The 14,027-nt window shown below is 40.3% G+C and overlaps 1 protein-coding gene across 2 annotated transcripts; it reads left to right on the top strand.

Annotated features, from left to right (window-relative positions):
• Window positions 1-312: 312 nt before the first annotated feature.
• Window positions 313-11,130, top strand: LOC104607392 (putative peroxygenase 4). 2 transcript variants are annotated; one of them, XM_088902674.1, is made up of 6 exons: window positions 313-601; window positions 701-811; window positions 918-1,003; window positions 3,109-3,206; window positions 10,590-10,715; window positions 10,803-11,130. In XM_088902674.1, the coding sequence occupies exons 1-6, from the start codon at window positions 382-384 to the stop codon at window positions 10,951-10,953; spliced, it is 792 nt and encodes a 263-aa protein (XP_088758800.1). In that variant the 5' UTR covers window positions 313-381; the 3' UTR covers window positions 10,954-11,130. The 2 variants fall into 2 exon arrangements, with proteins under 2 accessions (XP_088758800.1, XP_088758801.1); XM_088902675.1 differs by having other exon boundaries at window positions 319-601; window positions 3,112-3,206.
• The last annotated feature ends 2,897 nt before the right edge of the window (window positions 11,131-14,027 follow it).

Genomic DNA, 14,027 nt, shown 5'->3' with positions numbered 1-14,027 from the left:
TTATCAGTTTTTCGTAATGATAAAATAGAAACTGAACTGGTACCTTCCTTTTTTTTTCAAAATACCAAATCAAAATCGAACCAATTGTTTAGATAATCTTATATAATACGTGAAAAAAAAATAAATTTTTATGGTAAAAGAGATAATTTGTTGGTTCAGAAAGATGGTAAAACCAATCTCGATTCCATTCGATACATATAATGCCCAACACCATCGACAGGTGACACGCTGACAATCTATCTTTTATGATATATTGTAGGCAGAAAAAGTAACACGTACATCACTCTTTCCTTTTACGGATTTTTTGCTTCGTACACGTAGTAGTAGTACCCTCTTCAATTCTTCTTCATTGCTCTGGTATAACACAACCAGAAAGAGAACATGAAGAAAGGGCAGTGTCTAGATTCTAAGCGAAGAAATATATTAAAAATGTTCCTACCTGGATTTAACGTTTCCTCTTGCTCTGTTCCTCCTTACTTATACTCTTGTTTGTTTTCTAAGCCCTTTCATCTCTCCATCAATCTCTCCCTTAATAATAAAGATAAAGCATTCATTGCCAATCCCTCTACTGGGTCCAAAGCAAACTCTGCTAACACACGAAGCGAGTTCACCTTCTTTTTCTCTATTCATTTTTGTGTTTAATTTTATAGTCTTTACTCCTATTTTTTTAAGGTTAATTAATGCCTGCAAAGCATTGCAGGTGTTAATGGCGGGGAGGCCATTAATGGCGATCAGACTGCTCTCCAGAAGCACGTTGCCTTCTTCGACAGAAACAAAGATGGGCTTATTTATCCATGGGAGACCTTCGAAGGTTCCCTTCTCTGCGATTTTTTATTTTTTATTCTCTTTAATGTTTATCGTCGATCGCTCTATTAATTATCTTATCGATCGAGCACTTTTGCTAATATATGTTTCAGGGTTTCGTGCGATCGGGTGTGGCATCCCCTTGTCCGTCGCCGCTGCCATCTTCATCAATGGCGTTCTCAGTTGGCAAAGTCGCCCGGTCCGTCCTCTCATCTCTCAGTCTCTCTCTCTCTCTTCTGCTTTGCACTGTATTTTGCTAAATTGCGCACTGGTGGGTTATGGGTTATGGCGTGTGCAAGGTTCTGAAGTTCCTTAATTATGGATTATGGTCTCTTTACCAAGGCATTAACAATATTTTAAGTTTTTAACGTGTCCATTATGCAATTGTTTGCCGCTATCTATGTGGCTATTTGTCTGCACTCAAACGAAACATGTGGGTATTTCGGTCGTGTGGGTAGTAAGCATTTAACATTGAAGTCATTGTTGACCAAACTGACCTTTTATGCCACGTGTTTGAAATCTTGACACCAAACGTTCCGGAGGTAAATTCGTTACGTGGGTTCATCGACAGTTCGACACAGCTAAGGGTGTCAATTAGACTGATTTCTTCCCATCCGATCCAGTCCAATGTCAGTCCACTAGATCAGGTCCAATTCAATCTAATCAAAGAACATTTTGAACGGGTCCAATTCAATATGTGGGCCATTTAGATGGAATCTAACCTAAACCTGGTCCATTGACACCTATACTTTTATCTTCTATCAAGATATTGGTTCAATCCAATCAAAAATATCCATACCGGTATATCAAAGTGTATCGGCCACTGTTTTTTTTATTTTTTTTTAGTTTTTTCTCAAATCTGGTTCAGAGGGGTTGGTTTAAGGTTTGTCCATTCTCTGAACCAGTTGAGACCCTGAAGCACTTTTTTAGGGGCGTATTGGGAAGCCCCTGATGGCCCGATATGTATCGAAATTTTGAACCTTGCTTTGGACTATTAAGTCTGGACTGATCCAATTTAATGTCTTGTTGGTTTATCCAGTCTGTCCAAATTGATTTTGATTTGGATGGGGTTCAATCCAAAACCAGTCCATTGACACTCCTAGACACAGCAACTATAATGCTGGAAACACTGATATCAGAAAAACTTAAAGGGTCCATTTGACTAATCATAATCTATTTGGTTCAGGTAGGAATCAAAATGAAAATTGGAATCAACTGGAATGAGATTTCATTCCTAAGAGAGGAGGAAGAATCAATTGGAATAGGATTTAATTCCGAAGAGAGGGAGAGAGAATGGTCATTCCCTCAAATGGGGAATATCATTCCGTTACCAAACAGTTGGAACTGGAACGGGCCAGAGTCCAGACCCCAATTCTTGCTAACCAAACGGGCCTTATAATTAATCATAAAATAATAATAATAATAATAATAATAATAATAATAACATGTGCTTTCGATTAGAACTTTTCAGATATCATGTCTTTGCAGCATCATAGACTTTTTAATTTCCACGTACAATTACGTCGAAGATCATGATTAAAAACCTATCTCATGCAAGTAAAAACTGCGTGCATGGGGCATGTATGTTATAAATTCATAAAGTTCTCAATGTTCAATATATGCCTATTCTTGCAATGTGTGCAGAGTTTTTGCTTATAAGAGATCCCATGGCCGAGATTGGTATTATACACCAATGTTGTAACAATACAACATAAATATTCAAGAATAATATGTACAGCACTACAACAATACAGAATCGGAAAATGCCATGGTGAATCAATGAAAAACGTGCTTTAACATCTTTGATACTTTAATGTGATTGATAAGTAAACCATGCAAAAGGTAAATCAACAAAAAAGTTAGTAATATAAAATGTAAATCAATGAAAGTTAAAGTAGACCAATCGGGTGGCTGATTGGCTTATTAAGTGTGTTCATTTCAACCTTTCTTCTCTTGCTTCTTTTTCTTTTTTCTTTAAAATGTATTTCTTGTGCTGACATTTGGAGATGTGTGTAGCCTCTTCTTCTTTTTGTTTTTGATTTCTTGCTTCTTATAAAAAATAAAAAAAAAACATGATTAATTGATATCAAAATTTAATATATCATAAATATTTGTTTCTCCAACATGATTATGACAATTATTGGTTATGCTAATAAAACCCTATATGACCCATAACAATGTTATTATTTCTCCATGTTTAGAAGAAACAAACAATGAATGAATTTCAAGCTTGTCTGTTTTAAGAAGACTCGTTCTATCGTTTACCAACAAAACTAATCTGTTTGATGGTGGTTCTCAATGAAGCAGGGGAAGTTCCCTTCTCTTCTGTTCCCTATTGAAATAAGAAACATACATAGAACAAAGCATGGGAGCGATTCTGGAGTCTATGATACCGAAGGAAGGTATTTCTCTCATTTTCTCAATGCCATTGTCTTGTTTGATATTGAGAATGCAAAATGAAACTGTACAGAAATGTTCCAGCCATATATTAGCATCTCTGCCGGAGCTAGTTGTATATGCAACACTCTATTCAGACAAAGTTGAAGCCCATAAAAAGGCATGCTTTTTTGGGCGCAATTGTATCTGTTGGGTGTTGCATATGCAGCTGAGCTTCTCCTAGCATTCTTCCAAACTCTCAAAATGTTCTTGTTTGATGCATATTTTCCTATATTGCCAATTCACACCTTTTATTTTGGTTAAATATGTAAATGATTTTCTTTAACAAAATCAAAGTTAATATGTGTTGAAGTTTGACCTGCCCTAGAATTCTGTCTTGTTCGTTGACTGTAAAGTAAAGTAAACAGCAAGAAGTAGGAGAGGAAAGAAGAAGAGAGAAAAGAGAGGAAAGAGAGAAAGGTTGGATCGAATTAGAGAAAAAAGTTATCCCTAGATTCGGCCAGACCTGTTATTATATTATTAACTTATTGGAAAAGACTTGAGTACCCTTCTTTAAGTAAGAGGCACTCGAACTAACATAACAGTACACATCAACACTCTCAACAAGTACAAAGACTAAAATACCCCTTCACTAACACCACTAACACTCCCCCTTAAGCTGGTGAGTATATATCATATAATCCCAGCTTGTTACATATGTAATCCACTCTCCCCCGACTCAAACCTTTTGTAAACAAGTCTACCCACTGGTTTTTCGTACTAACATATGCAGTTTCTATCATCCCATTCAGCACCTTCTCTCTCACAAAATGACAGTCAACTTCGATGTGTTTGGTTCTTTCATGAAACACTGGATTGGAAGAGATATGAACCGCTACCTGATTGTCACAATAGAGCTTCATTGGAGTACTGATGTCATATCCTATCTCCTGTAGAAGGTTCCTCAACCACACTAATTCACAAGCAGTATGTGCCATGGCCCTATATTATGCTTCTGCACTGCTTCTTGCCACAACTGTTTGCTTCTTACTTTTCCATGTTACCAGGTTACCCCCAGAAAGGTGCAATAGCCTGTGGTAGATCGTCTATCAGACATAGAACCTGCCCAATCAGCATCGGTGTATCCTTCTACTACCAGTTTTCCACCACTTCTGTATAGCAAACCACGACCAGGAGCTCCTTTCAGATACCTCACAATCCTTAGCACTGCATTCCAATGTGGGACCAAAGGTTTCTGCATGAACTGACTCACCACACTAACCGCAAATGAAATATCTGGCCGAGTAATGGTTAGATAGTTTAGTTTGCCTACAAGTCGTCGGTATCTATCAGGGTCTTCAAATACTTCACCTATATCACTGCTCAGCCTCGTATCTGTTTCCATAGGTGTCTCAGCCGGTTTAGTACCCAACAACCCTATTTCTTCCAGTAAATCAAGCACATATTTCCTCTAGCACAAATTAATGCCATGCTTAGATCTTGCTACCTCTATGCCCAAAAAGTATTTCAACTTGCCAAGGTCCTTTGTCTGAAAGTGTTCCTATAGGAATGCCTTCAATCTGTCAATGCCCATTTTATCATTCCCAGTCACAACGATATCATCCACATACACCACCAATATTATTTTGCCTGCTGAAGAGTCAAAACTAAAGACAGAGTGATCAACTTGGCACTGTTTCATACCAAACTTCTTGACCACCCCACTGAACCTACCAAACCATGCTCGAGGGGACTGTTTAAGTCCATAAATAGCCTTCTTAAGTCTACATACCTTACCATCCTCCCCCTGAGCAACAAAACTGGGTGGTTGCTCCATGTAGACCTCCTCGAGCAAATCACCATGCAAAAAGGCATTTCTGATATCTAGCTGATGGAGAGGCCAATCATACATAGCTACAAGAGAGATGACGACACGAACTGACCCTATCTTAGCAACCGGGGAGAATGTCTCTATGTAGTCAATGCCATAGGTTTGAGAGTACCCTTTGGCAACCAGCCGCGCCTTCAGGTGCTCAACACGACCATCTGGCAAGTACTTAACACTATACACCCACTTACAACCGACAACCTGCTTCCCAGGAGGAAGAGCGGTGAGATCCCAAGTGTGATTATGATGCAGAGCAGAGAGCTCTTCTTCCATAGCACGGCACCACTCTGGAGAGGTAAGGGCTTCCTGGACATCCTTAGGAACAACCACGAAGGATAACAAAGATATGAACTGGCGATGGGAGGCGGAGAGGTGGGTAAGTGAAACAAAATTGGAAATAGGGTGAAGGGTGCAAGTACATTTACCTTTCCGGAAGGCAATAGAAAGATCTAGGTCGGAGGCTGGTGTCGGAGCTGGAGCTGGATCTGTCGACAGTGATGAAGTTGGAGGAGCTACAGCCGGTACACGCGGGCGATGTGTATACACGTGACGGATGAGTGGACGGTCAACCGACGGTGGCACCGGAGGAAAGGACGTAGGCATGACTGGAACCAGAGGAGGTGGATCAGCCACAGGAAGAGGAAGAGGAGGTGGTGATGTGAAGGAAGCAGCAGCACTAGACCCCACGAAGAACGGAGTAGACTCGAAGAATGTAACATCAGCACATACCAAGGAACGACGAGAACTGGGATGATAACACTTGTACCCTTTCTGAGTTCGGGAATAGCCAAGGAAGATACACTTCAGGGAACGTGCATCTAACTTGTCAGTCCCGGGACCCAGATTATGAACGAAACAGATACACCCAAATACCCGAGGAGAAAGCGGAAATGGAGACATGTTGGGGAATAAGACACTAAAAGGAGAACGACCATCAAGGATAGACGTGGGCATCCGATTAATTAAGAAACAAGAGGTGAGCATTGCATCGCTCCAAAAGGTTTTGGGAACATTCATGTGGTGCATGAGGGAGCGTGCCATTTCTACAAGATGGCGGTTCTTTCTCTCAGCAACCCCATTTTGTTGCGGAGTGTAGGTACATGAAGTTTGGTGTATAATGCCATGTTGGTCCAAGTATTCTTGAAAAGATGAAGACAAGTATTCACGACCATTATCAGAACGGAAAATTTTGATGTGAACGCCAAATTGATTGCGGATCTCAGCATAAAATTTCTGGAATATGGCAAATAATTCACTTCTTTCTTTCATTAAATAGAGCCATGTCATTCTTGAACAGTCATCAACAAAAATAACAAAATATCAGTATCCATTATATGACATCACTTTATAAGGACTCCAAACATCTGAATGAATTAAAGAAAAAAGACTCATCACACGGTTATCGACCATAGAACGAAAGGGAACACGATGGTGTTTCCCAAATTGACATGACTCACAATCTAAAATAGAAAGTTGACTCAATGAAGGGACTAAGGACTGCAACACTTTCAACGAAGGATGACCAAATCTACAATGCCACTGGAGAGGAGAAATGGATGACTGAAGTGCCGTTGACGTTCGTCCACCACCATCAAGATAATACAGTCTACCGGCTTCATGCCCTCCACCAATCTTCATCCCCGTCTTGAGATCCTGAAAAACACACATAGAAGGGTAAAATGTGATGGAGCACATAAGGGACTTGGTCAGCTTACTAATAGACATAAGATTAAATGGAAGCTTAGGTACATATAAAACAGAGGATAGGGATACAGGGTCTAGGTCAACATTACCAACACCATAGATAGATGATGTGGAGCCATTAGCAAGGGTAACAGATTGTGATGTTGAGTAATGAGTGAGAGATGAAAACACACCTGGAGTTCCCGTCATGTGATCGGAGGCTCCAAAGTCAATAATCCAGGGGTTGGGTGTGGATGCCAAACAAGCCATACCTGAGTGTGCAAAGGAAGCTGTGTTCTGCTGCGACTTGGATTGAACAAACCTCTCATACTCATCCCGATGAACACTCACCATCTCCTTGCCTGGACCATCTGAGGGAGTAGAAGGCATCGGGTCAGCTGACCGATTCTCCTGTCTAGAGCTGAAACTGGTGTCACTAGTCATGGCATGGTTGGCCCACGTCGAGGGAGGACCATGTAAGTCATAGCAGTAGTTAATGGCATGTCCATCCAAACCACAATGAGTATACTTCCGTGGACCCGAGCCACGTCCTCTACCACGAGCTCCCCCTGAATCTCTGCCTCTAGTACGACCACCACCACGGATATGTGTAGGTCCACCACTACCACTCCTGCCAAGCTGGGCTCCTCGAGTCCCACTTCTGCCACCTCGACCTCTCGACACTGCAAATGCTGATTTATCGGAGACATTAGAGTCCATAAATCCAATGGAAGCCCTCTGAAGACGAGCAAACACCTCCTCTAAAGATGGAAGAGCAGATCCCCCTAGTATCTGGGCTCGTACTGGTTCATACTCAGACTTCAGCCCCACCAGAAACCGTGTCACATCAAGCTGCTCTCGCTGTTGCTGTTGAACTTTGACATTTGAAGTGAGAGGATGATAGACATTTAACTCATTACGGATATTCCTCACACTGGCATGGTACTCCTCAAGGCTCTGATTTCCCTGTTGCAGATTGAAGTATTCCTGATACAGTTGATATACCCTAGTGGTATTATCCTGACTTAAATACAGTTTCTTAGCATGATCCCACACCTCTTTGGTTGTGTCAAGAAACATGAAGTTCACACTGATTTTGGGTTCCATACTGTTCTACAACCATGTAATGATCTGTGCATCTTCCTGTTCCCAGTCTTCATACTCCTGAGAATTAGCGGGGGGTTTCTCCTCTCTTATATGCTTCACTTTCTTCTTCGCCTTCAGAAAAACCTCTACAGACTTGGCCCAAGGGACATAATTCTCTCCATTCAGTTTAATGGAGGTCATTTGGACATTCAAGTAGTTAGTAGATATCATGACACTAGGTTTACTATCACTGTTATCTGCCATTGCTGAACTCCCTTATCACTGAATTCTGAGCACTGAATTATGAGCACTACACACTGCACACTACACACAGACACTTCACTGAAATCTGCACACTGATTTCAACAATAATAAATGCTGAGAACTGCAACACCACAAACCCCACTCACTGAAATCTGCACACTGATTTCAGCAGTATTAAATGCTGAAAAACTGCAACACCACAACCCCTACTCACTGAAGTCTACACACTGATTTCAGCGATATCAAATGCTGAAAACCACACTTATAACACCACCAACACTAATCCACAACTATAGGAAGTTTCACCATTAACTAGACACTATTGCCCTTCGAATCACACACAAACCAGAATAAACCCTAGCATACTGCAATCTGAAAACCCATCATGCGAACTGTACTACACCTCTCATGTATTCCATAACAGAAAAATATGCAAAAAACCACATGAAGGGCTGAGACACCACTGCACCACACGTACCAGCCCTAAATAGGGCTTAGAAACCACAGCAACCAATCACCAACGACACAATCGGAGGCATAGGAACCTCCTAGGGAAGAGGGCGATCACTCCTTTTCAGCCCTTTTCCCAGTCTCCAATTCACAATTGAGAAACCCAAGAGAAACCCTAATTTGAATGCGCAGAAGACAGAATTATAGCAAGTCTGATTTGGTGAACCTCGCTCTGATACCATGTTGAAGTTTGACCTGCCCTAGAATTCTGTCTTGTTCGTTGACTGTAAAGTAAAGTAAACAGCAAGAAGTAGGAGAGGAAAGAAGAAGAGAGAAAAGAGAGGAAAGAGAGAAAGGCTGGTTCGAATTAGAGAAAAAAGTTATCCCTATATTCGGCCAGACCTGTTATTATATTATTAACTTATTAGAAAAGACTTGAGTACCCTTCTTTAACTAAGAGGCACTCGGACTAACATAACAGTACACATCAACACTCTCAACAAGTACAAAGACTGAAATACCCCTTCACTAACACCACTAACAATATGCAATAATCAATTTTCACCAGAAGGTGAGAAAAGTCACAACATCAGTTCCAACAAAAGAAAAAAAAAATTAAACAATGAAGTTAGAGAAGCTCTTGCAATGCATTTAGGATCAGAAGAACCCTTCACTGCCCATTAGAGAAGCTCTTAAATAAAACGCATCAAGAGGAGTTTATAGTAGATTAGTTGAATATGCATAATAAACATGGACTAGCTAGTCAAGTCATTTAGAGAGTTCTAATTGGACCAGGGATGTTCCATGTGGCAACATGGTATGGGGCCAAAAGGGCTCCACTTGAGTTTATGCAACTATTCTTTCTATTTGCCACATGTCCAACTTTGTTGTATAGTGTGTATGTTCGTGGGCCCCATCATGTTTGTATGGCAAAGAATGCTATAATTGCATAAACATGTGGTTATACTAGCATTTTTCTAAACACTGAAGGTAGGGGCAATTGGAGGTGACTGAGGCTGCAGCTGCAGCTATTCGGAAGGCCTTCTCCTAGCCAAATCCTTAGATATTCCCTCTTTTTGTCTGTCTTGAAGGAGACGCACAGTCAGTCAGTTCTACAAGTTCTCTTGAACCCAAGTCTTAAGGTTTCATGGCGACTTCATAAATTAGTTGCAAGTGATTGCGGAAGATTGAGTAGCTCATGTTTTTTCAAAATTTGTTCGTACGGACGTACTCTCTTTAGACCCATTACTTTGTCCACTTCTGATTTTCTTATTTATGTACTGGAGAATGATATTTTGCAATAAAGGTAGGGGTGCAACATGGGCAGACTGGGGTTGGGCTTTTGTCAAAATTTAAATGTGCTTTTAGGCCTTGTAAAATGCTAACCTGGGCCAACCTGAGTTGAGTTGCATGAAACATGACCCATAAGGTTGAGCATTAAGGGCTTAGCCCACTTGGGCCTCACACAACCTTTTAAGGCCCTGGATCATCATAAACACCAGGCCGCAGTAACATAAAGGGGCTATTGCTTGGTGCAACAGAAAAACCTCAGGTTGATAAATGTGATAATGCAGTTTCTAGTTGGCAAGGTTCAAAGTATTGGCACATATCAGCTGATACCGGCTGATACCGGCTGATACGTATCATTTTGGGAGCTCCCCGATACACCCCTACAGGGGTTCTGACCGGTTCAGGGGGTAGAGGAGCGCCTTAAACCGACCCTACCGGCGTATTGAGCGTATCGATATTTTGAACCTTGTCAGAGAGTGGCCACTTTGTGTTGTTTCCATATCCAGTCCATGCCTCTCTTAGACAGTGTGTACCAATATTGGGTAATAACACTAATTCACTTTATTTGTTTTTATGAGAATGTCTACTCTACTTCAAAGAATCTAGTCAATGGTATGGTTTGATACTTTCTATTGTCCAATTTAAGAAGCATCTTCTAAATATCAAACATGCTCCACAAGTTGCACTAATACATCACAGTTTGTATTCTTTATATTTGTTTCCTTGATGTGAATTTCAACTCTTGTAGGTTTGTGCCAGCAAAGTTTGAAGAGATCTTTCACAAGCATGCTCCTTCTAGTTCAAACGCTTTAACATCAAAGGAATTGTCACAAATGCTGAAGTCCAACCGGATTCCCAAAAACTACTATGGATGGTCAGTTTGTCAAGTTAATCAAAAGCTATGTAGCCTTCACAAGAAGTAGATTATCTAACAAGGTGAAAATGATGAAAATGATTGTAGGCTTGCAGCCTGGGGAGAGTGGACGATATTATATTACCTGTGTAAGGACAAGGATGGCTTCTTGCATAAAGAGACCATTAGATCTGCTTATGATGGGAGTCTCTTTGAAAAGATGGAGAAGGAGCGTAGGTCATCTCACAAAGCAAAGTAATTGGCTCAAATAGTGGCAATTACTGAACTTGATTTCATCTTTTTCTGTTTTTCTCTTAACAAATTGATAAGAAATATGCATTTTTGCATCAAGTCTTCTTTTTTTTTATGTAAATACTGAGAATCACTTCACTTCGGTTGGAAAAAATGCATGTGTAGGACTGATCATTGATGTTTATAGTTGAAATGTCAGGTAATTAAAAACAGCAATTTGGATTAATTAATCCAAAGCAACCTTATTTAGGAGATCATTAAATGACTAAAACATATAAAAGCGTGAACAAAGTCAGAAATGCTACTTATGACTTATTTAGGGAGTGGAGGATATATTCTTTGAACAAGGAATTCAAGGTATGAGGTTTTTTGGTGCTTTTTAGTTTCATTTCCCCATTAGATTGGAAAATAAGCCTAGACCATGATTTTGTATGGACAATGACCTGTAAGGCTGCAATTAGACCTGTTCATGAGCATGGGCCGGGTTTGGGCTTAGCTTTTATAGGTCTGTTTGGATTGGTTTTTACGAATGTTTTTTGGGTGCAGGGAAAGAGGGTTTTTCAATTTGTTAGTTGATGACAACAAATGGGTAATGGGTATGGTGTTATCTAGATTGAAATAGTTGGCTTTGGCTTGATATTGAGGTCTTTCTAGTGTTAGGTCTGATGTTATTTCGGTTGAATAATTTGTTTTGGCTTGATTTTGAACCTTTGGTCGATTTTTTCTACTTAAGACAGCATTAATGCTCTTCAGTGCCAGACTTGTGCCAGACGTGAGCACTCCTGCATAAATACTTCTGATTTTTAGCCTTCTCAAAGTAGCAACAATCAATAATAAGATGGATATCCACATTCTTTTCTTAGGCTCCGTTTGGTTTGTGGGATGGGGATGAAAAAAATGGAATATTTCAAAAATATTGTCTTTTTTCATATTTATTTTAAGGGAAAGAGGGGATGGGATGAGAAAAAGGTGGGATGAGAGATTTCAAAATCATGGATTCGGGGTTGCATCAAAACAGTGCGACTCCGGTGGAAAAACTCAAGCAAATTTGAGTTATGATCTCTCTCCTCCCTTCCTCCTCCTATAATGTGGTAGCGATGTCAAAGCACAACCATGCCGGAGGGGTCGTCGTCATCAAATTTAGAAGAGCACGAGCCGAAGGCGGCAGCGACGATGACTGAACAAGTTACAACAAAGTTAGAAGAGAACAACCATACAAGTTACAATGGCAATCGAGAATAAACAGAGAGATTGAAACAAGAAGAAGAAGAAGAAGAGAGGAGAAAGAGAGTGGGAGAGGTGGGATATGAAGGGGGTAGCCGTCACCTGACTCACCTCTGTTCATCTCGAACGAACAAGGAAGGTGAATAGTGCCAACTCAGTTGGTTTCGAGCTTTGAGCTTTATTGGTTTCACATGCCTCGTCCATTCGAGCTTCACTAGTTTCGCAGGGCTAATGATGAACTGGATAAGGCTAACAATCTTCACTGTACGGGTGAGGCTAACGATGAACGGGATAAGGCCACCGTTGCTAAGAGTTGCAGCGGCAGCGATCAGGGAGGAAGAAATAAGGCTACCGCTGCTAAGAGTTGCAGCGACAGTGATTAGGGAGGAAGAAATAAGGCTGCCGCTGCTAAGAGCTACAGAAAAGGGAGGAAGAAATAGGGACGGCGAATGTGGCATGAAGTTAGATGAGGGAGGAGAAATAGAAAATAAAAGAAAGAATGGAGGGAGAGAGGGAGAGAGATTGCTGCCGCTCCTCTGGTTCGAACGGCGACGAGAATGAACGGTCGATTCCCTCTAATACTTCGGCCCCCTTTTACACTTTCCCATCCCATTCCATCCCAATAAAACCAAACAATGAAAAATTAAATTTTTACAGTTTTCCATCCCATCTTTTCACATCTCACCCAAATCTTCCCACAAACCAAACAAAGCCTTAGAAGAAGGCGAATAAATAAATAGATAAAAGTAGTCTCTTCTTTCAGTCATTTGAAAACACACCTGATTATGTCATGTCATATTGAAAAATTAGCGATCTCTCTCTTTAGCATCCCCTGGGATTCCAAGTTAAATCATAGACAATAAATAACCCCAAGGGTGGAGTTAAGATTTCTAGGGGTGGATTGAATCCTGGCGTGTATTGATACTAAATCCATGGGCAAAATGTAGTTTATAGGGGGCTACTAGTAGACTAGGAGGGGCTGCAATTCAGATTTCTGAAGTAAATTGCAGTCCATTTATCCTTTTTTTTTTCAAAAGCAATTGACAGATCTCCAATGGCATCTATAATTCTGGTGGCATAAAAGAAAAGCTATACAAGGCTTTGAGACATTCCTTTGAGCCTGAAAATGTAAATGAGGTTAAGCAACCTAACACAATGATAGCACTGTCAAAATAATCTTGCATCCATTTCTTACAGGATTCCACAACGTTGAGAACATAATATTTGGATAAGTTTTTGCTTTTGAGCTTTGGGCTATGGGCTATGGAAAGGAAAATTGAGCAAAAAAAAGTGTTTTTTCGAGTGTTTGGTAAGAATTAAGTTTATTAAAACATTATAATCTATAGTTAAAACGCTTTTGAGTCCCAGATTACAAAGTCTTGTTAAAACACAAAACCTGAAGCTTATCCAAACCCAACCTAATCAAATATTTAAGCAGGTTTCTGCAACTAAAAACAATTGTTTAGCTGTCAACAAGACAAAAAAAATAGAATTGTGACCTACATAATCAGTGTTTTTTTTTTCGGGGGGAGGGGGGCGAGGTTAAAAAAATCATTTTCATCCTACATGCAATAAATGTAATCCAAGGAATAACCTTCTTAATGGTAAATAGAAGACCAGCACATGATAAACTCCTAAATGCAAGGCTATAGATAGGGGTGTCAATGGACCTGGTTTGGGTTGGATCCGTAAAATCAAAATAAATTTGAATGGGTATATAGGCCACTAAGAAATATTGAACTGGATTAATCCAAACTTAATGGTCTTATATTGGACTGGGACAGATTGAACCAATATTTAGTCCATTGTCAGAAAATAAGAATATGGGTGTCAATAGACCAGAATTTTATTGGACCC

This window comes from Nelumbo nucifera, chromosome 4, assembly GCF_055504915.1.
Source record: "Nelumbo nucifera cultivar China Antique chromosome 4, China Antique-T2T, whole genome shotgun sequence".
In the NCBI taxonomy this organism is placed as follows: Eukaryota; Viridiplantae; Streptophyta; class Magnoliopsida; order Proteales; family Nelumbonaceae; genus Nelumbo; species Nelumbo nucifera.
Note: the sequence above shows the minus strand (reverse complement) of the source record. Positions and strands in the feature narration are given on the sequence as shown.